This window comes from Nicotiana attenuata, chromosome 1, assembly GCF_001879085.1.
Source record: "Nicotiana attenuata strain UT chromosome 1, NIATTr2, whole genome shotgun sequence".
NCBI lineage: Eukaryota > Viridiplantae > Streptophyta > Magnoliopsida > Solanales > Solanaceae > Nicotiana > Nicotiana attenuata.
In genome coordinates, this window is record NC_031989.1 from 66,151,739 (window position 1) to 66,173,726 (window position 21,988).

At 38.6% G+C, this 21,988-nt stretch overlaps 1 protein-coding gene across 1 annotated transcript; it reads right to left on the reverse strand.

Annotated features, from left to right (window-relative positions):
* LOC109227990 (exocyst complex component SEC8) lies at positions 1,404-20,619 on the reverse strand. The gene is made up of 27 exons (XM_019393180.1): positions 20,414-20,619; positions 20,237-20,294; positions 19,175-19,387; positions 17,791-17,964; positions 15,317-15,421; positions 14,830-14,939; positions 14,312-14,491; positions 13,901-14,063; positions 13,648-13,754; positions 12,771-13,069; positions 12,473-12,636; positions 12,210-12,325; positions 9,372-9,442; positions 9,051-9,181; positions 8,918-8,967; positions 7,671-7,771; positions 6,592-6,704; positions 6,286-6,393; positions 5,375-5,572; positions 4,630-4,715; positions 3,723-3,918; positions 3,563-3,640; positions 2,617-2,718; positions 2,449-2,523; positions 2,128-2,223; positions 1,980-2,029; positions 1,404-1,891 (listed from the first exon to the last, which is right to left on the reverse strand). The coding sequence occupies exons 2-27, from the start codon at positions 20,276-20,278 to the stop codon at positions 1,804-1,806; spliced, it is 3,216 nt and encodes a 1,071-aa protein (XP_019248725.1). The 5' UTR covers positions 20,279-20,294; positions 20,414-20,619; the 3' UTR covers positions 1,404-1,803.

Sequence of the window (21,988 nt, forward strand, 5' to 3'; positions counted from 1 at the left end):
GACGCAAACTGGTATGATATGAGTTATCTGCTCTAGGTGCCCTAACGCACCTTAATCCGTTAGGTGGCGACTCAAACCAATTCCTTTTTCCTACCCTCTCAAAGGAGTTGTCAAATGTCGAAACCCATTTCGCTAGAAAAAGGGGGCGCGACACCTTACATACTCAGTACTTTATTTGTATTGCCGTCCTTTTTGCCTGGGGACGCTGCGTTTCATGCCCGCAGGTCTCGATAGACAGGTTGAGAGTCCTCCAAGTAGGCTATCAGCTCAGCGGAAGGTGTTGGTTCACTCCATTTACTTCGGAGTTGCTTATTTGGTCAGTATGAATTGGACATGTATTGATTGGTGTGGCGGGGCCCTGTACCGACCTTTATGATATTTATGTACTCTTAGAGGCTTGTAGACAGATGTCATGTATATGGATACTTGTATGGCCTTGTTGGCCTATGTTTTGAGTATACAAATGATCATGTCGGCCTTATAGGCCCGTACGTCATATGTAAGTCGGTATATCATGGTGGGTCGTCCTATGTCGAGTATTCCCTCATGTTTTATTCTAGTTATCTCATGACAGCCTTTCCGGCTCATTTACCTATGATAATATGATACGAAAGATACGTTGCATTGGTACTCGGTTGAGTAAGGCACCGGGTGCCCGTCGCGGCCCATCGGTTTGGGTCGTGACACTAACCTACTACCCTAATCCTCGACCTCCACACCTTCCTATCAAGGGTCATGTCCTCGATCGGTTGTAGTTGCGCCATGTCATGCCTAATCACCTCACCCCAACTCTTCTTCAGCCTACCTCTACCTTTCCTAAGGCCCTCCAAATCAACCCCTCACACCTCCTTACCTGAGCGTCTGTGCTTCTCCTCCTCACATGTCAAACCATCTAAGCCTTACTTCCCGCATCTTGGCCTCAATCCACACCCATCTTGTCCTGAATAACTCCATTCCTAATCATATCTAACCTGGTATGCCCGCACATCCAGCTCAACATCCTCATCTTTGCTACCTTCATCTTCTGGACATGGGAGCTCTTGACTGGCCAACGCTCAACCCCATACAACAGTCGGTCCGAGCGACACCACCGCTGTATAAAACATACCTTTAAGTTTTGGTAGTACCTTCTTGTCACACAAAACACCGGAAGCAAGTCTCCATTTCATCTATCCCATTCCAATACGATGTGTGACATCTTCATCAATCTCCCCATCCCCCTGTATAATAGACCCAAGGTACTTAAAACTTCCCTCTAGCGATGACTTGCGAATCCAGCCTCACATCTCCTTCCACTCTCTGAGTTGCACCACTAAACTTACACTTCGAAAAATGTCAATTTCCTTTAATAGCCAAAAGGGTTAATATGCAAATGGAGTAAATAGCCAGTGTTGACGATCAAATTACAATCAGCGTTTGAAGCAAAGATCTTTTATTACTCAATACAGTATTTTACAGACATGATCCATTTCATCCAAACTAAAGAAAAGCCCTTCATATGAACAAGAAGAAAATAAAAGCTTGCCAAAAATGATGCAAGACACTAAAGAATATGACTACAAAAAGAATAATAACAACAATAAGTCTATCAAGCCTGATCAAAACCATTAACATTTATCGACCATCTGAAGGTGCGTTCTGGTTATGCTTCTTCCATGCAATTTAGTTCCAACTCCAGTTTAAGCACCCACTTATCATAGCCGACAATCTATACATATGCCTGCACTTCACAAAGCTCTGCAACGGAAAAAATCAATCTCCAAACACTGTTGTTCAGGGGTTCTTGCTGCACTTCAATTTGAACTAGCGGGGCAAAATTTCAGCTACACGATCTTGTGCATCAGCTGGAATTTCCCTACCCGGGACCTGGACCTTTAGAAGATCAGAGTACCTGAAGAGAAGATATTGAATGTCATTCTTATCACCACTAGTAGCCCAATTGTCACATCTATTAACCGCATTAGCATCAATATACTTACTCCGCAAATGTAAACAGGTTCTCATGCTCCGCGATAAATGCAAGTAGGGCCTGAGAAAAGGAATTCAATGGTTACACACATGATACAACTAAATATCAGAAGCATCACATCAGAAAATTAAACGACGTGAACTTCCAGACTAAATTACCTCAAATGGCATGTTCAACAGCTCATAGTACGTTCTAACACGATCTAATCTCAACTGCACAGCCTCACCGTCTATCGAGGGGATAGCAGCCAGAGCCTGCACCACTTGGAAGAAAACTATTAGCTATGCTGTGGGAGAAAATAATAACGCAAGCATTGGAGCTAGAAGGAAAAATGAAAATTACGTGGAATCAATGAGTAGACAGATAATAGCACATTGGTTTCCTTGAGGTGTTAATTGAGAGATCAAATTAATTGAATTGCATTTAGCTCAACAAATGGAAGCAATATAAAGAAATCCTTTCAAGGAAAGAGAAACCACCTGTTCCAGTGCGATGGAATTACGGCATATTTGCTGAACTCCAAACAGGTTGATAGATTTCAAATCAGCCAAAGCCTAAGAGGTGATAAAAGAGAAGAATAAGATGGGAGGTGGTAAGAAATTCAGTTGAATATTAGAATTTTATCAACAGAACAGCTCTATGCTGACCTTGATTGATGCATTTGAAGCAACACTACATATACCACCGAATATGTAGTTCCGCCTTGATCCTGCAATGAAGGGTGCCATTTCCTCATCCCGGCGTGTTATCTGGATTACAGAAACCAGAGGAAAACATAGATATACAATAAGTGTAGGTTCTTCAACTTTTATCTAATAAGAGTGAAGAACTAAATAGAATACGACCAAAAAAATTCAATCGGTTGATAACAAACCCAAAAGGATGCAATTGGGAGAAAGAAAACCAATGAATTAACCCTGAACGAGTAATATGCAAAAGCAAAAATATAAGCGTAGCTTCAATAGTTTCTCAAATCTTCTGGAAAAAGCTACACAACAAACACGGCGAGATGATTTTCCTCCTCTCCAGTTCATGCCATTTACATCTCTGAACGACTTTTACGTATTTGTTCTAAAGACCACATGAGGCCATTCCAGAAGGAAAGTTATAAGTCAATTGGCCAAATGGCAGTACCATTTTTATATAATACTCAAGTTCTCTAAGTTCATACCAAATAAGCTGGTCCCCGAAGCCTAAGTTACTCGTCAAGTGCTTAGAACGTTTCACACATTGTTATAAAACTTTATCTTCTAAGTGATTTTCTAATAAATTTCCGTATATTTCTTTAGAATTAATATCACGGATAGGGTACCAAGGAGGTATGAAACCCTGTAATGAAGTCGGGATACAAAATAAAATACAAGAAACATGACATTGTCGTGCTACCCTCCCAAGAGAAAATCAGCATACAATTTTAGCTCATCCACAAAGTGAGAATTGGAATCTCACAGGAGAAGACAGAAAGAGAGATCATGTGGTAGACCACAACATACGAATACTACCACAAAGAGACTTTGTAAAGGGTAAGGAAAGAGATCTTTACGAGGAAATGAAAGGAAAATTATAATAAGCAAAGACCGAAGAAATATATACCAGGGAAGTTAACGAAATTATATAATCATCCGGCTCCTCTGCATCTTGATCATCCAGGTATTCCTTACTCGTCATTTCCTGTAAAGAGTTGTTCACACTGTTGGTTGTAAATATTACCTCTTCCACAAAGTTAATGGAATTCAAGACACATGCCACAAACCTGCAGATGAAAAATAGTCTCCAATTGCATCTCCACACGAAGAACCTTGAGGCAATCAATTGCAAGTTTCTTATATTCTTCAGCGAAAGATGTCAAATCCTTAGGAGGTGTACTGCTTGTTCTAGAATGCTTTGGAGCTTTCTGCTTCTCATTTTCTTCTACCTGATTTGATGTGCTAGGGCAAATCTTCCCAAGCCTGTAATTTGCATCAGAACTAGGCTTATTAGCAATAAAAAGGTATTCAAAGTTCAAACAGAAAATTTCATTATATTCAATCAACAATCAATGTCAAAGCTTCCCCTAAATGAAAAATGATGCATTTCGCCAACAACCTTGGGGAGGGGAAAGAGCTTGTGAGGGGAAGAGGAGGCAGACACAGCAATTTTAAGGGTGCCAGTATCTCAGATGTGTCTATGTTTTCAAGACAACTTTTCTTTTTCCTTTTCTCTAAAAAACCTTTTTCTTCCTTTCAGTAAGACAACTCCTTCCTATTGTTACACAAATAAGACATGCGGTCAAATTAAAATTATAGATCATTCTAAGTATTAAAACTCTAAAAGGACGGGTCCAAATTGTTAAAAACATAAAAATAAATTTGAAAAGATGAGATGTCGGTTAGGAGTATCAAAGTAAGACGCCAAAGAGTTGTCACTGCTGATTGGTAATGACAAATGATAAGCAAATATGCGGCATCTATTGTGCGCTCTAACTAAATTAGTGTACCATAACCAAATGAACAGACATATTTTCGCCTATCTATGTCATGAGTGCAGTTATTCATAAATGCTTGTCTGTGCGGCAGTCCTCTCCCTAACTATGTGAGAACACAAGAAAAACTCTATGTTCTCCAGACTCAAGTAAACATTCAAAACGAAGGACAATACTGCAAAAAGATTTAAGAACTTGCCTTTCAATTGAATCAGCAACATATTCCAATGAATCACTTAAAGATGCCAGTAAAATTAGCTTGTTATCATCACGAATCAAGTTTTCCTGCAAAAAGGAATCGAAACTAGCTTATCATCTCAAAATCTTCTGACACTGCACGGAGAAAATTTAAATCAACTTATTTAACTTGCAAGTTTTCTGAATCAATGTCAGCTCTATGCTATCATCTATTGCTCCATTATTTTCACATTCATCTTATTTATGGGGTAATGCAGCAAGTAATAATTCCACCTCTTTTCACATTAGCATTCATCTTCCTCTTCTTCTTCACTTCCAATTAGAACAAAAGCATTGCATTTCTAATAGGTCTGATACTGATCATCCTGGACCAAGTCTTAGCCCTCTTTAGCTATTGTCTACGTAGCCACAGTGTCGGTAAGTATTTCCCATTTAATCTAAAGCTTTTTTACACAGGCATCTTCCAGCAGCATTTGTTTTAAAACATGAGCAATGATGTTAAATCTCTACTGTGAATATTCCATTGCTTTCCTTGGAGTTCATTGATCAAGTAACACTCTTCGGGGTCATTTAGTAGACAATAAGCATGAAATGGAGGTAAACCTGTTGATGACAGAAACGTGCTACAAAGACGGAAAATATGCAGTGCATCTTGTAACAGCCCAAGAATCATCAACTATTAATTGTAAATCCCCCCCCCCCCCAACCCCCCAAACGAAAAACAAAAAACCTGCTCAAGAAGATACCTGTCTGATTGGCCGCAAATTCAATAACGTGTCACTGATTTCCATTTCAACCTCCAAATTTTCAGCATTGGCAGCACCATTTTCTGCATTTAGCTCACCAATTGAACAGGGTAAACATGTACTGGCTGGATCGCGTCGCATCAGATTTTCAATATCATGTCTGCCAATGAGCATATAACTTTGCTTCTCAAGAACTGCCTGAATAAATAAGATAAGATGGTCAAGTGAATAAAGATGGAACGAGGAAATTGAGGCAACCTAATAATACTCTACTCCATCTTTTAACTATGCCCCACAAAGTGAAAGTTTACCTTTTATGAGGAAAAGATAATGAACATGATGATATAAAAATTAAGGGTGTGCTCATAAGGCAACTCTCTGATTTGTTTGTTTGTTTGGAAGACTTTTGTTTAGCAGTAAATTAGCTGTAAAACTCTACTTGTATCTTGAAAAGAGATCTTTTCTCATCTGAATATATAGAGTTATTCTGATTAAAGAACAGTAGAGAACTGATCCTCCCATTCTATAGACGATCCTCTTCAGAACAAGAAATATTGATTAGCACCTCTCTACAATCCCACAAGTGGGGTCTGGGGGGAGGGTAGGATGTACGCAGCCTTATCCCTACCCTGGAAGGGCAAAGAGAATATTTCTGATAGACCCTCGGCTAAGAAAAGATGGAAGAAGCACTGATAACAAATAACAATCATACAAGATCTTTAGAAAACTAAATCCGAGAATGCAAAAGAGAAGATGACAGGAGTACTGGTAGCAAGTAATAACAGTACATGATATGTCGTGATAACAAACTAAGGGAGTACTGATGGCAAGTAATAACAATACAAGATATGTGATACAAGCACCTCTCTACCTATACTAAAAACCACCAAAGGAAAAAGAATTGTTCAAACCTCCATGTATGAAGTGCGACATCTTTCATATGTTCTTTCAAGAAAAGTTTGAACATAGTTCACAAGAGCAACAGCAAACTTTGGCATTGCTTGTGCCCATCCAAGCACCTGTGTGAATGTAAAATATCATAAGAGGACAAAAACAACGATGTCTTCACTTGTATACAACAATTTATGATGTTAACCATCGCTCGTACTTGCTAACAGCAGAGAACAGATTAACTTTAAGGCATTTGACTCCTGCTCAAAAATAACGAAATGACAAATATCCAAGATTTATCAGAAAAAGCAATGAACATATAGTACCTCTTTTGCCAAGAAATCTATTGCCAAAAGTCCTTGCAGGATAGGTCGACCTTTCTCAACAAATGGGGTATAAGATGTGACAGCATGCGCGCGTGGACGAAATGCCGCTGGGCCTACAAAAGAACTTTAAGTTTTACAACTTCATAGTATCTTTCTACATAATTCAACAATGTCAAAGCAGATTTTATATTTCTAGTACATTTGAGGAAAATTGTGAATATTAAGCATCGCCTAAACTCCATCTCTAAATTTGCTCTAGCTGTTTCTTTTATGACCAAGAAATCCAGAGGGCCAGTAGCACACAGTTCAAAACTTAGTGAATAATGGGGGCCCGCCTTTCTACCCTTCTCCACTTCAATACCAGGCTTTTGTTGGTGGCATAGTTCGAATCGACCCACACATCACGCTTTGTGCACTAACCACTAGACCAAAGCCCCAGCCAAACTTCTTGGTGTTTAATAAGTAAAAGTATCAAGTATCTGTCATTTATTGTACTTTTGGCGGTACGTAGGATAAAGTTTGAACTTACCAATACACAGGCCAAGAGCTAGTATTGTTGATGCATAATTACGCATATCATTTAGTAATACTACTTGTTCACATGTTATACATGGACAGATAGATGCAAGACTCCACTATCGAGAAAAAGCAGCAATAGAAAAGAAAGGTTATCGATGCTAAGGAAATATGTCACTAGTGTAATGTGTGGATGTGGCCTGGGAACTTTTGAGATCAAACCCAAAGATCCGCATCAATTAAACCTTCGTCACAAAATCAATCAAAGGTGTCGTTGAATGTATTTGGCTGGATGCTTAAAAAGACAATGAAATTAGGAACTTGTCTCATCAATGCCACATCTTCAAATCTCTTTCTCAATCATGCAAGCAATATTCTTTTTGATAACAACATGCAATGCAATATTCTTTTGTGATTATTTTCCCATTTAATGTGAGCACGCTTTCTTCTTCTTCTTGTTTACCATCAAAGTTCCTATTTGTGTTTTTAACAACAGACGATTGTTTTGCAACTTCAATAACTCTCATTAACTAGCAGAGAATGTAGCCTGTTAAGAGACTTGCTTGATATTGCCTGCTGTACAGCTTTCCGATAATCAACAAACATTGCTGGTAAGAAGTGATCCTTCACAAAGTTCTCCACAAATGCCAGAAGTCCATCATTCCTGCAATAATTATAAGTAAAAGTTAAGGGAGAGTGTCAGATTATAATGAAACTTGGACTTGCACTATTGCTGATGCAACCTCTATTGGAACAAATAACATGGTTGAGAGTGCATTTAATGTTCCTAAACAAAACGTAGAAGATGTGATACCCACTAGCATTAAGCTAATAAGCATCTAAAACCTGTTACAAACACCTTAGGAGCAGCTTTTTCACAGGCATGTGCTGCAAAGTCCCATACAACTTTAACATCTGGGAGGTGCCAGAGACTGTTAGCAACTGATGTTGGTATAGGGGCAATTAAACAGTTTATGAAACAGGTTGTCCTCATAAATAATACCCGCATAACTTATACCTGAATCTATATATTATTTTATGCGGGATAGAATGTAGAATACGAACGCGAGATTAGTAATACATGGATTACGACAACAACAATAACCCAGTAAAATCCCACAAGTCGTATAATTTGCTTCTAGACCAAACAGCCCTCAGTGAATATAATAACTGCATCAAAATTATTAAGGAAAATCATGCAGTTTCAAAATAACATACAGAGACAAAATTGCCTTCCATAACTCTGGGACATTTTGTTACACTATAAGCGCAACATGGAAATGAGAAAGTAAACACCAAAACACAAATATGCTAACCCTCAGGGGTTGGCCTGGTGGCAATAGACTTGAGCCTTGGGGTTTGCTCCCTTTCAAGGTCTCAAGTTCGAAACCCACTGGGTGCAAACAATTTCTGAGGGCCATCGGACTGGGTAAAACCTGAATTAACCGTGGTGCACTTGCGGGAAACTCCTTGCCGAGGGCCTGTGCACCCCCGGGATTAGTCGGGGCTCTTAGAGACTCGGACACCCGGTGCAAATAAAAAAAAACACAAATATGCTAAATCATTAACTGTTACTTTAGCAATATAGATTTCTCTATACCAAAGCAGTAGAATTAACAAAGCAGGATGAAATTAATCCTAATTTCCTATTTACTTTGGTGGGGAAGTGCTTCTGCTGGTTAGTAGACAAATCATTTCAAGGTGGGGTCAATGTGAAAAGAAGGTTACTTGTCATCACTAACCCTATTTCACACAAATATTGAAAACATGGTAGATCAAACAAGATAAGGTACAAAAGAATCCAGCTTACCCAAGTTGCGAGTACTTCTGTGGCAGCATGGAAGCGACTTTGTCCGTGAACTGTTCACAGAATGTTGGAGTAAAATTAGTATAGAACTTTCCAGTACTCTTGGACTGATTATAGCATTATGATTAGATCAAACCTGAAGAACAGGCCGGTATATCGAGGCTGCTAAATAAATTCCCTGCTCAGGTAAAATAGCTGCTGTACCATAACCTTCTTGGAGCACATTGGAGCCTCTCTTACTCCATCCTTGCCTAATGAGATCAACCCCTGAGTGAAAATTGTTATGGAGTCAAATCATTAAACTAACCAAACAAGAGATGAAGGTGCAATAAGAAGCTTTCTCGCCCTGCTCATTATTTTAGTAGGAAGATCAATAAGAAAATAGACATGTACAATGCCCAACAAAACAAATCTAAAGCTAATAAACTTTGTTGTTTTGGAAAACCTCCTGACATACCTTGATTTGAAATGGATATAGTAGCATCCGTGAAACGAAATGCAAATGTTAGACCATCTTCTGACCCATCCCTGTAACCAATACGAATCAAACATGGTCCATGATCACTAGAGAGAAAGTTGACATATGATAGCCAATAGAACAAAAAGTAGTTCCTTTTTTCCATGGAAAACGAAATGTTGAGAACAAAATATGATGACATCAATGATCCAAGTTCCACAACAGTCCACTACTCTATCTTATTGCAAGAGGGGAAGCATTTTCACCACTTAGCTCACAAACAAAAAAGCAATTACTTTACGTTTCTTCTTTTCATAATGCTGCCACCAGCTAAAATTGGATGTATTTCTGCGGGCACAAGTGAAATATGAATTTCCACCGGAACACTACAGAATGCCCAAAGTGAACCATCTGTTCTGCAATTCGATACCATTTAAACAAATCTTAGGCACAAAACTTCAGATGGCTTGTGGGCTTGGTTTTGGTTTTAGTCTTTACGTAAAACAATCACATTCTAACAATGTCAACTGTGTGAAAACCATAGGGCGGAGAGCTTCTCCCTTAAAAAGTGAGAAAAGCAGCTTGATGGTGCGATACAATATTAAAACACTTGATGGTGCAAAGAAGAAGAAGAGGAAGAGGAAAAGAAGAAGTAGCACCGAACAGTAACAACAGGAAAATAAGATAATTGAAGCGAACAAAACAACATGGTGTAAATAGAGCTCTAAGAATATGAAAATACGAGTGCTACTAATACTACTGGTAATGGACGGGAAAACTCTCGACCACCTACTAATCTTCTACCATAATTCTCAATCTTCACACCCTCCTATCAAGGGTCATGTCCTTAGTAAGCTGAAGCTACACCATGTCCTGCCTAATCACCTCTCCCCAGTACTTTTTTGGCCTACCCCTACCTCTTCTCAGACACGCCTTGACCAACCTCTCACACCTCCTAACAGAAACATCAGTGTTTCTCCTCTTTACGTGCCCGAACCATCTCACCTTGACTCCTGCATCTTTGTCCTCCTAGGGGGCCACTCCCACTTTGTCGAGTAACTTCATTTCTAATCTTATATCTCCTGGTATGCTCACACATCCGTCTCAGCACCCTTGTTTCTGCTACTATCATCTTCTGAACATGAGAGTTCCTAACTGGACAACACTCAGTCACATACAACATAGTTGGTCTAACCACCGCTAGGTAGAACTTACCCTTAAGCCTTGGTGGCACATTCTTATCACATAAACACTGGATGCGAGCCTCCATTTCATCCACCCGCTCCAATACGATGTGTGACATCCTCCTCAATCTCTCCATTGCCTTGGATTACAGACCCGAGATACTTGAAACTACTTCTCTTGGGGACGACTTGAGTATCAAGTTTCACATCCACGTCCACTACATGAGTCCCATGAACTTGCACTCCAAGTATTATGTTTTGGTCCTACTCAACTTGAAACCTTTAGACTCCAGGGTGTGTCTAAACCTTTAGCCTTGCATTAACCCCGCCTACGTCTCGTCAATCAGTACTATGTCATCGGCAATAACATGCACCATGGCACCTCTCTTTGAATGTGTCGCGCCAGCATATCCATCGCAAAGGCAAATAAAAATGGGCTAAGGGTCAATGCCGGGTGCAACCCCATCATAACTAGGAAGTGTTCCAAGTCACCTCCCGCAGTCCACAACCCAAGTCCTAGCACCATCGTACATATCTTTACTCTAATGTACGCTACCGGAACACCGCTAACCTCCAAACATCTCCACAGAACCTCCCTCAGGATTTTATCGTATGCTTTTTCTAGGTCAATGAACACCATATGCAAGCCTTTCTTCCTTTCTCTATACTGCTCCACCAATCTCCTCACCAGATGAATAGCTTCCGTAGTTGATCGCCCCGGCATCAATCCGAACTGGTTCTCGAAAGTAGACACACTCCTCACCCTGACTTCCACCACTTTCTCACAAACTTTCATAGTGTGACTCGGCAGCCAGATAGCCTTATAGTTGTTGCAATTTTGGATATCATCATTGTTCTTGTACAACGGAATTATCGTACTCCACCTCCATTCTTCGGGCATCTTCTTCGTCTTAAAAATGACATGGAACAACCCAGTAAATCCCTCCAAGCCTGCTCGGCCCGCGTTCTTCCATAATTCCGTCGGGATTTCGTTTGGCCCAGTCGCTCTACCTTTGCTCATCTTACGCAACGCCCCCTCAACCTTAATACCCCTACAATACCCAAAATCACACTGACCCTTGGAGTGTCCAAATCACCCAGCACAATGCTTCTGTCCCCCTCCTCGTTCAATAGTTTATGGAAGTAAGTCTGCCATCTCCGTCTAATAAGTGCCTCTTCCATCAACAAATAAAAAAATTAATGATTTAAATTTATGAGTAGTTGCCACTTTCCCGCTACTCTACCCCACTAAGAGAATTGGGCCATATCTTTTTCTGAACGAGGCTCCAGGTATTTTGTTAACAATTATAGTCCTTAGCATATAGATTGTGCTAAGAGAAACCAGAGATACAAGACCCCCCCCCCCCCGATCTAATTGTTGGCTAGGTAAGCGTCTTGTAGTAATAGTAGTAGCTATGAACCATGTAGATCATCCCCATGGGGGTGGTGAAGGGAGAGCCCCAATTGGTAGAAAAAAACCCACAACCAGCACTTAGAACTTTCCAATTTGGTTACAACTTACAAGCATCAAGAGATATGTTAAAACGGAATTTGAATCAATGAATGCACATGATTTCAACCAGTCCCTCCCCTTAACATAGTATATACCCCAAACAAAAGAACAAGAACAGTGATAAGCAGTCTGTTAACTTGCCTCTTATCCTTTGAAGGGGCCTTGCTTGCAAGTCTTGCTGTTTGGACAGCAGCATCTGCGGATGCAGCTTCTGGAGTAGCTCGCAGGATCTCACATATGAGTTGTTGGCATTCACTCTGTTTGCAAATAACATTAGTGAATATATTTGTATCATCCATCATTGAGTTGGCACTGCTTTGTTACTACACCATATATCTGTAATCTAATCAACTCAGGGGATCTTGGGCATCAGGATGCAAATGATTAACATGGAAGAAGCTGACCTGTAAGACAGTCAATGAAAAGCCAATACTATAGCCTCCAGTGTCACGAGATGCATCTGAATCAGGGTTCCAACTGATGTCTGTAGGCATGGATTTAGGCGTGTTCAAGTCAACTTGTTGCGAGCACTTTGACTCAAGAAGTTCTCCAACAATGACATGGTTCTCTGGAAATTGTTCCAGTTGCAATCACAAACCGAAAGTAAGAGATTGTGGAGCTGAATGTAGATTACTCGAAGCAAAATCAAAAAGGAATGAAGAAGCAAACTGATGAAGAAATTTGCAAGACCTTCTCACTTACCAAATATATGAACAACAGTATCAAGAATTGAATCAAGGAGTTCCTTTGCAGCAGCCTGTGCTGTTCCTGTAGGAGCCATGACAGGTGAAACAGGGCTGACTGCTAGTAGCACTGCAAGATATATCCCATTCTGATGCTTCTGTTTCGATGACTGAAAACTCTCCAACTGCCCTTTTAAATAGTGAAGACCAGTAATGGCTGCTTGGGCAGCCTGGCCAATGCCAGGCCGTGGAGCATTTTCTGCATGAGCTTTGATCTTTGTTGTGATTATCTCATGAATTGTAGGCCGCAACCTTTGGCTGTTGAAATGTCAGAGGCTAAATATTCAAATACCACACGAAGAAGATAACCTCTTTACAGAAAGAAAAAATATAAGAGTCAACCAATTCAATCATGAAAAGCAAACAAGTGAAATCATCATAATTTTAGAGCAAAGATAAAATCATAGTCTCGAATCATAGTTCTGGTAACCTCCATTAGCATTGTATTCAAGCATTAACAGGAATACATTTATTTGCTAATAGGTGCCAAAAGTGCAAAGCTGCCTTAAGACCGTGAATGTCATCCTTCAGTTGACATGGTTTGCCGGATTGAGAAATTGGGTCTTAGCCAGTTCGTTTACAAGTTTTCAAAGAGCTTCTGTGTCTCAACTGACCAGCAAAGCTCTACAACCTTCCTTTGATCATTTCTCCGCCATCAATGGCAGAATCACCCCTCCCCTATTGCCAGATTATCTTTTTGGTTAGCACCTATTTGAATCCCACAGCCTATGAGGTCATTCTAAAACATATCTCTACCCGATAAAAGAAGAGAATGCAGGTGATCAACTCAAAGCTTTGCTTCCAATTGGCCCAAAAGTATGAATATGAGGACTAACCATATTATGGCTCCTGCTGCTGCAACTTTCCCAAGCATGCAAAGGCACTCCACCATGGTCTGCAAGTACTTCACATGCAACGGGGCTTCAGTTTTCCTGATTGCTTCCTACATTTGAAGTATATCGGAATCATTAGCACTCTTATGAATATATATCAGAAGTTTGATATTGACAAGCATGCAGAAGGAAACTTTGCATCAATCAGTCAACTATGCCACAACCCCAAATTAGTTGGGTTTGGCAACTTTCTTACAACAAATTCATCTGGTGTAGAATCTGAAAGCCATGTCGGAATTTGATGAGAAACCATTTTGACATCCTTCGAAGCACCATCAGTGCCATTAATCCTTAAAGAGGTAGGATAGCCATCTGACACAGTATCTTCACCATCCTCATCATGACCTTCTGCTACAGAGCTGCAAATAAGGCAGAAGAAAGTGACTCAGCTGCTATCATTTGCACCAGAAGAAGAATAGATGGAGAATCTACCAAGAGATTGATAAAGTTAAACTATCACTGCGAGGCGTTTAATGAGGATTCTGTCAAGTTTCACTTAAAGATGAAATCAATGGAAGAGGTAGGTCTAGATTACATGTGGTCATCTGCAGCAATATTGAGGATGATATTACCAACAGAACCACATCACTTAAATTTTTTGTCTTACCTGCCATCAATAGAGCTAGTTCTGTGAGATCCATCCCCAGGTCCAAATGAACCAAACTGATTTTCACCTTTTAGCAACCTAGTTCTTCGAGAGAGAGGCTGTGAGTTGTTCATGGACAATGGTACAGCAACAGTGGTCGGTACTTCATCATCCCTTTCACTGATATTGAAGAGAGTTGAGCTGCAAAAAGAAGGACAATGTTAAGCAAATATACAGCAACATCTAAAATTAAAATCAAAATTAAAAGCATGTGGCTCCTCTTTAACAGAAAGTTGAGGATAACAAAGTACAAGAAGAATCGCCTCCAAAACTGCGCTCCATTAATTCCAAGCACAATGAAATTAGTTAACCACCCAATTATGTCAACATACAGAATATCAAGTCGCACTGCTAGAAGAAGCCTCAGCTTCAATATTTTAAGTGGATAAAGACAGCAAGATATGGATATCAAACTTCAGATTCATACAATCTCAAAAAACTAGAAGGTTTATATAGACTCAGAGGAAAATAATATGTACCTGTATTCACCCTTATTATAAAGATGGGCATGCAGATCCTCCAAAACTTTATAGAAAAGAACTCCTCGTAGCTTTGTCAACTCAGATCTGACATCTTGTAAAGCACCAACCTGTGTGACGCCAGCAATATACAGTAAGTACACTGGGCCATCCTTTCAACATTGAGCAAGGATTGCCAACAAACAATGCTACAAGAGATTAGTGCTAAAAACTTGTTCATCAACTTGAAATTGGTTATGCAGTGTTGACCACAGGAGATGCAGCATTTGTAATATCAATGCAATTCCTATAGAACAAAAAGCTGCCTCTTTTAACAAAAATCAGTTTTAACGGACATTTCAAACTAGGTATCATGAACATAGTAGAGAAATTTGATCCACGTGAGACAAAAAAAGTCAGTGTGTTAAAATTTTGTCCACGGTTTTTTCCGAGCAGCCACAAGGAAAGTGTGAAGGTAGAATCAGCTATGAAGTTTTAATTGGCCCACCGTTTGAAGGCCCTCTCGCTCAAGCATAAGAGCTGATTGAACATGCAACTGCACGGCGGCGTAGAACTGCTTTTCATTAATCAGCTTTTCAATACGAGCAGGAACCTGTGGCAGAAAAGACAAGGTAATGCATCAACAAGAATGAAGACGGACAATGAATGAAAAAATAAAGCGCTGAAGGAATCTGATAATCAGCATAGCATCATCAATACGTGCAGCCTCTTCTTGATTATAATTGCTTGTACAGGCTCTGGGAGGGTGGCAGCATCATAAACACTTGAGAAGCCAAGAACATAATATAAATATAAGGCAAGTCCAAGATGAAAAATTCATACCACAATTTGGGAAGAGCAAGTGCTTCAGATGAAGTTTACTAAAAGATCAATTAGTCATGGACTTGAAAAAATTTACAAAATATTTTCATTATTGAGACTGAGAGCTGCTCCCCACAAGGATGGTTCAACAGTTTATCCTCAACCTGGCACCCTTGACCCTTCTACTCCTAATAGAGAATCCTTTCGGCTTCGTGAGTCTTAATGACAATATAGAATACAGTAAAACTGTAGAACGGAAAGACCACCCCTAAACTGTCCTGTCAAGCTCATATAGCCCAATCAGCGATCTCCATAGGGCCTCATCTTTTTACTAACTAACCCGCTAAGCAATACCAAAGCCAGCCTTTCCTTATATCAGATTAGGAGGAGAATATAATTCTGGTCAAACATCTTCTCACAGGTATAAGAAGCATCAGGTCAATAAAAATTAATACGTAAATTACCTTTCTTTAATGCAGAAGGCGAGAGACCAAAAAACATAAAAAGGGAAGGGAGAAATTTCATTGAAGAATTCGTGTGCCAAACAGAGGATAGATTGTATCACTGCTTCCAGCTGCGATGAGCTACTTATCATATAGAATCTCGAGCACTGACCTCTGTGTATTTAAGGGTTTTTCCCTTTTCGGAATAATTTTATATGATTGATGTATTTTAGATACATACTGTCTGGGATTAATTACTTGAACACAGCGATTAAAACACATGACATTATGACAATTATATTCCACTATGCTTTTACAACCAAACCATTGACCCAGAACTACATGAATACTAGCATGAACAGTTTAACAATATGACCATTTTAATCATGTTAATTACCTACTGAGAGGTTCTTCTATTTTCTTTTTTATCTTTTTTTACAACAGCGATGTAGAGGTCACCTTGCACGCGACTCGACTATCCCACTGGGTGCTACATCCTCGCACCTATTCAGATACCAGGTAATTTTATCCACAAAAACTTAGGCTGATGGGAGGAAATCATCCAACTTTTTCTGCCTCCACTGGGATTCAAACTCTGGTCTGCCATCGTCTTTATTCCAGCTTCATCGACCTCTGAGCCTCACCCTTGGATGCGCTGAAAAGGTCCTTTTATAGCTTCATATTTATAGCACAGAGCGCCAGAGCCACGGACCAAGCTATTTGGTAGTTTCCTTTATCGACAAATTAAAACTATATTTACTCTTCAGTAGGACCTTGAAAAACTATGTTTTGAATCCTTCAACTGATTCAAAGTAAAATCCAACTTCAGATGTCTATGGTTTTTGGCTTTTTGGTGCAACATCCAAAATGTAAAGGATGAAGACAGCATGCTAGGTTACATCAATTTACTACAGGATTAGGTTCTTCTGCACAGATGGGATCCCTTCTTTTTGTTTTTGTATAGGGGGACCCAATAACATGTAATCACAAGCACTGTCTTAGTGCTTGGTTGTCGTCATTTATAAAATCCTTACCTGTTTCAGAAAATATATATAGCTTTCTACTTCTAAGCGGACGCACAGATACAAGACTCTAAATTATCTTTCAAACAAAGTAGTTTAAGCATTTTTCTTGGTAAGTAGTAGTTTAAACATTATTTTTTTGGCAACTAAATTTTTTTATTACCAAGTAAACTTTACAGCTCAACACAAGCAAACACACAGAACTAGAACTGGGCAATACCCCCAATTACAGGGAACCATTCTAATCATCCTACCTCCTATCACCAGTACATCAAGTAGTTTAAACATTTTTTTCATTGCTAGTATGCACCTATCCATTCTTAAGATAGACAGAGCGTATTGGATTAAACTCGGCATTTAATTAGAGATATAGCAGGGACTGGAGCAAGAATATAGCAACAACAGCACTAATAAACAACAACAACAACAACAACAACAACCCAGTATAATCCCACTTAGTGGGGTCTGGGAAGGGTAGTGTGTACGCAGACCTTACCCCTACCCTGGGGTAGAGAGGCTGTTTCCAAATAGACCCTCGGCATCCTTCCCTCCAAGAACTTCCACCTTGTTATTGGGGAGACTCGAACTCACAACCTCTTGGTTGGAAGTGGAGGTTGCTTACCATCAGAGCAACCCCTCTTGTCTCAACAAGAGCACTAATAAAAAAATAAAAATAAAGCATAAAGACAACTGACCTTAGCTATGCCTTCTATCTGATCTAACAAGGAGATAATATGTCGCAATGTAACAGAGCGATACCACAACTGATGCAACTGCTTGTTTCTGGCACCAAGAAGCTTCTTAGCCTCCGCCAAGTCACCTTTTAAAACACCAATACTTTGGGTAGATTCACTGAATAACCGCAAAATCTGAAGGTAAAAGCAGAGTAATAGAATAAGATGAATAACTGTTGATATAAAAGAAAAGGCAAAAGAGAAGCATAAAACTAGACTTCAGCAATTGCTTAACAGTAATTACATACATAAACTCATGTTTCAGGCTGCTGAAAGAAGCCCTCTTCTGAACTTACTTCAGAAGTAGCATCAACTTCACCAGATACAAGTCATTTTTCATTTCACGATATTGCTATAGAGAATAACTTTAATAAGACCTTTAAATATTTGCCCCTTTCAGAAAGACCTAACACATAAATTCGATTGATTTCATAAATTGTGAAATCAACAGCAACATTATAAGGTTAGTTTATATTATGCATTCAATCTATTATAAGCTTTTTGGTTATAATTTTTTTGGGACACTCCAGGATTCTGCACTTCTTGTATACACAAGTATCTCTGCTTTCGATTATCAATAAATGCTATTTAAAAATGGATAAACTACTATCTAATCTAATCATAGAAAACGAGCTTTTTGGTTAGTGTGTTCTTATTTTTCTTTCCTTTTTTGGGCCCAAAGTAAGGGCTGATGTCAAACTCATTGGTTCAATTTTTTTCTTCATTAAGATTTTTTTAGATACAAGAGTAACTTCTATTGACAAAAAGGAAAAGATAAAAGAAACCCTATATGCAGGATTCATGCACTGGATAGGAGTCCTATTCAACAACATTAATTCCATTATCTATACATGTCATTGTGATCACCATAAAAATGAGGAAAGTAAAGATGACAGGATCTTATTTATCTGCACTAGTGAGCTTTCTTTCTGTTCATATCTTTTATAATTCCTCAATGCACATGCAAAGGAGATTACTTCTTTCATATAGCACTAATTTCTTACTATATATTGAGAATATCAATTAATAACTTCTGAACATGGCGGAGACATGAAAGAGCATGATCTACGATCTACTTCATCGTAATTCAGTACTCTGCTAATTAACAATCTGCAACCATTGTGAACCATAAGTTCAGTATTTACTGACTACCAACTTGATAGAGGATAATATCGCATCCATGAAAGATAAAGCAAAAAATCAGAATCTCATTCAGTATAAGTATCTCTTTTTTGGATAGTACACTTACATAAATATTTGCTTGAAACTAGAAATTTGCATATCTAGGAAATTCACTACTTGCTCAAAATGAAATAAATAAACAAGAGACGATGTAACAAGACACCTGAGAATAATTTTGAATAGCTTTATTGAAGCCACCATGGTAGGCATGCACTACTTCATCTACAACTTCCTCAATAATTTCACTCTGCTCCTTTAAGACCTGGACATCACCTTCACGATCTTTCGAGGTCAATATACGAACAACATGAGGCAGTGAATCAAACCGAGCAGCAGCCCAGTTCTCGTCTACCCTAGCAAGTTCCTCCCTTAAGTACTGCAATTACCACAAAGCATATGATCAAAACAAATGCTACAGATATAACCCAAGATTTTAATAAGAGATAAAACCCAATTACTATATATTTAACACTACAAGTTATGGAAATAGGAAGACCACAAGCTACTTATCACACAGCCTATATCAAAATAAATGCTTCAGAAAAAACGCAAGATTCAAATAACAGATCAAAACACAATTACTATAAATTTCATCAAAAGTGCCCAAATAGGAAGATTGTACGACAGATCATATGATCAAAGAAATGGTACAGAAATACCCCAAGATTCAAATAAGAGAAAAGAAAGAACCAATATAAGTTGTCCTTTTTTTATGGCGGTGGTGTCTGAGCCAGCTAGGGCACACATCAATTATTTCTTTTCAGAGCATATGATCAAAGAAATGCTACAGAAATAACCCAAGACTCAAACAAGGGAAAAGAAAAACCCCATGTGAGCTTTTTTATGTTATGATGGTGGTGTCCGACAAGCTTGGGTGCACCTCGATAATTCTATCGGGTATCACTCACCAGCATAGGTACCGGGTAACTCTGCCCACCAAGGCTTAAGCCAATGGGAAGAAATTACCCAGTGTTTTATCTTTTCAGAGCATATGATCAAAGAAATAACCCAATCAGCTCTAAGCCTCCAACTTTCATTACAAGTTACCAAAAATAGAAAGATTCTAAGCTAATTAAGGACAGCAAAAAAGTAAAGAGGCAAGGCAGGTCATAAAGAGTAAAAATATCTAGTGAATTCATCAAATATCCCCAAAAGACCAAAACCCAGCTGTAAAAAAGGCAATAAATAGGAAAAGTTAAGGAGAAAAAGAAAGAGTTAAACTCACCGATTTGTCCTTAGGAATCGGCAGTAGATCAAATTTTCCCATCTCAATATACTTAACACTACAAAATCACCAAAATATAAAAATCGCATCAAATAATAAGACAGACAGATTAAAAATAGCTCAAAATATGAATCTAAATTATCAGTAGTTTTGCATTTGTAAGAGAAGAGAGAGTACCGAAAAGGGATTTGTAAATTTATTCGGATCTAAGAAACAGTAGGAGACTTAAATTGCATCAATTAAGAGTGACTGAAACGACTGTGTTGGGTGGGGTGGTGGGTAGGGTGGGGGTGCGGGTGGGGGGAAGAGGAGAGCTCCAGAGCGGAGCAGAGCTGGAGAATTGAAAATGGAGATGGAGATTGCGAATGGAGATGGTGATGATGATGTCAGAATTTTAAATTTAATTAATGTCGCCTGTTTATTACTATATTTTATTTATAAAATTAAACGAAGTACTTTTCTGGTATAGACTGGTCTACGAAAAAAGTCTTACCTTCTTTTGTTCTACATTGACCTTCTCAAGTGAGTGTGTTAAGGAAAGAAAAGCTTTGGAAAAATTAAGTGTTATAGCCGCTCTCAAAAATATTAGCTGATAAAAATATATAATTTTTTATTATATTTTATTGTATACTAATGTATAATATTTATATATATATATTATAACTTTTTTAAATATTTAGCTTGCGAAATATAACTATTTTTTATCGACAAACCAATTGTGTAACTTGGGTAGTTGGCGAGGTGACCTCTTTTTAAACTTGAATTGGCCAAATCACCTTGAGGTTTTAATTATTGTATGATTGACCTTCATGCTTAATTAATGGTTAAGTGGGATTATAAAGTGAAGGGAAAAGTTGAGTCTTTATCCCTAAAGTTTCAGTTATTACACTTTGGACCCAACCTATATAAATGTAATATTACCGGACTTAAAAAAAAATCTCATCCCTTCCCGCCTCATTTGCCGCCCCAATCCCCATTTTTCACGGCTGATTCCTCCATTGCAGTTTCTTGCATTCAACACAAGAGGTCGTCTCCCTTCTTCCACGTTCCTCTCAAAGCTTCATTCTTTTAATTTATCATTTACTTTGAAGAAATCGACAAATTGAGGGATTTTCGGATGTGTCGAATTTGGGGAAGAAATTGGCGGTATATTGGATTCATAATTCATTCCAGGTGGTATATTATGTACCTCCTTCATCTGGTAAGTGTTTTCATCTCATCTTCCTCGTCATTGTTAATTTAGGTTTCTGCAAAAAATTCTGCACAGTGCTCGATCACTAGTGTACAATAGACCACTGGTTCACAATAGAGTGATGGGAGATTATATATTAGTATGCAGTCTATATTCTAGTGAATGGGTTGAGGGGTCAACCAGTTGGAATTGGAATTCCTGTACAAAGGTTATAGTTGTGAGCACCTAAATTTTGACCATAATTGAATTTTTCACCACTTTCTAGTATGTAAATATTATTTGAGTTTAATCTGCATATTTAGCTTTTGTTTTACCTTTTATTGATTTTCCTTAGGAAAATAAAATTCACAAAAGAATCACATATTTGAATTACTAGCTTTGTTTTAATTTACAAAAGAAAAGAAATTCACAAAAATATATTTTTTCTTCTAATTTTGGTAAGGCTTGCAATTTTATAACTTTTTTTTTAATAGTTTCTTATATTTTTCTAATTTTTAGTTTTAGTGTAATATCTTTATTTTTGATTATCTTTAATAAATTAAAAAGGGGGGGGGGGGGGG

What these genes read in the sequence shown, in the direction of transcription:
- LOC109227990 (XM_019393180.1), bottom strand. Translation starts at nt 20,278, where the DNA reads ATGGGAAAATTTGATCTACTGCCGATTCCTAAGGACAAATCG. An exon ending in GTCGCACTTCATACATGGAG is followed by an intron (nt 5,573 to 6,285) that starts GTTTGAACAATT and finishes TTATTTATTCAG; the next exon opens with GCAGTTCTTGAGAAGCAAAG. An exon ending in CTTCAAATGCATCAATCAAG is followed by an intron (nt 2,524 to 2,616) that starts GTCAGCATAGAG and finishes ATCACCTCTTAG; the next exon opens with GCTTTGGCTGATTTGAAATC.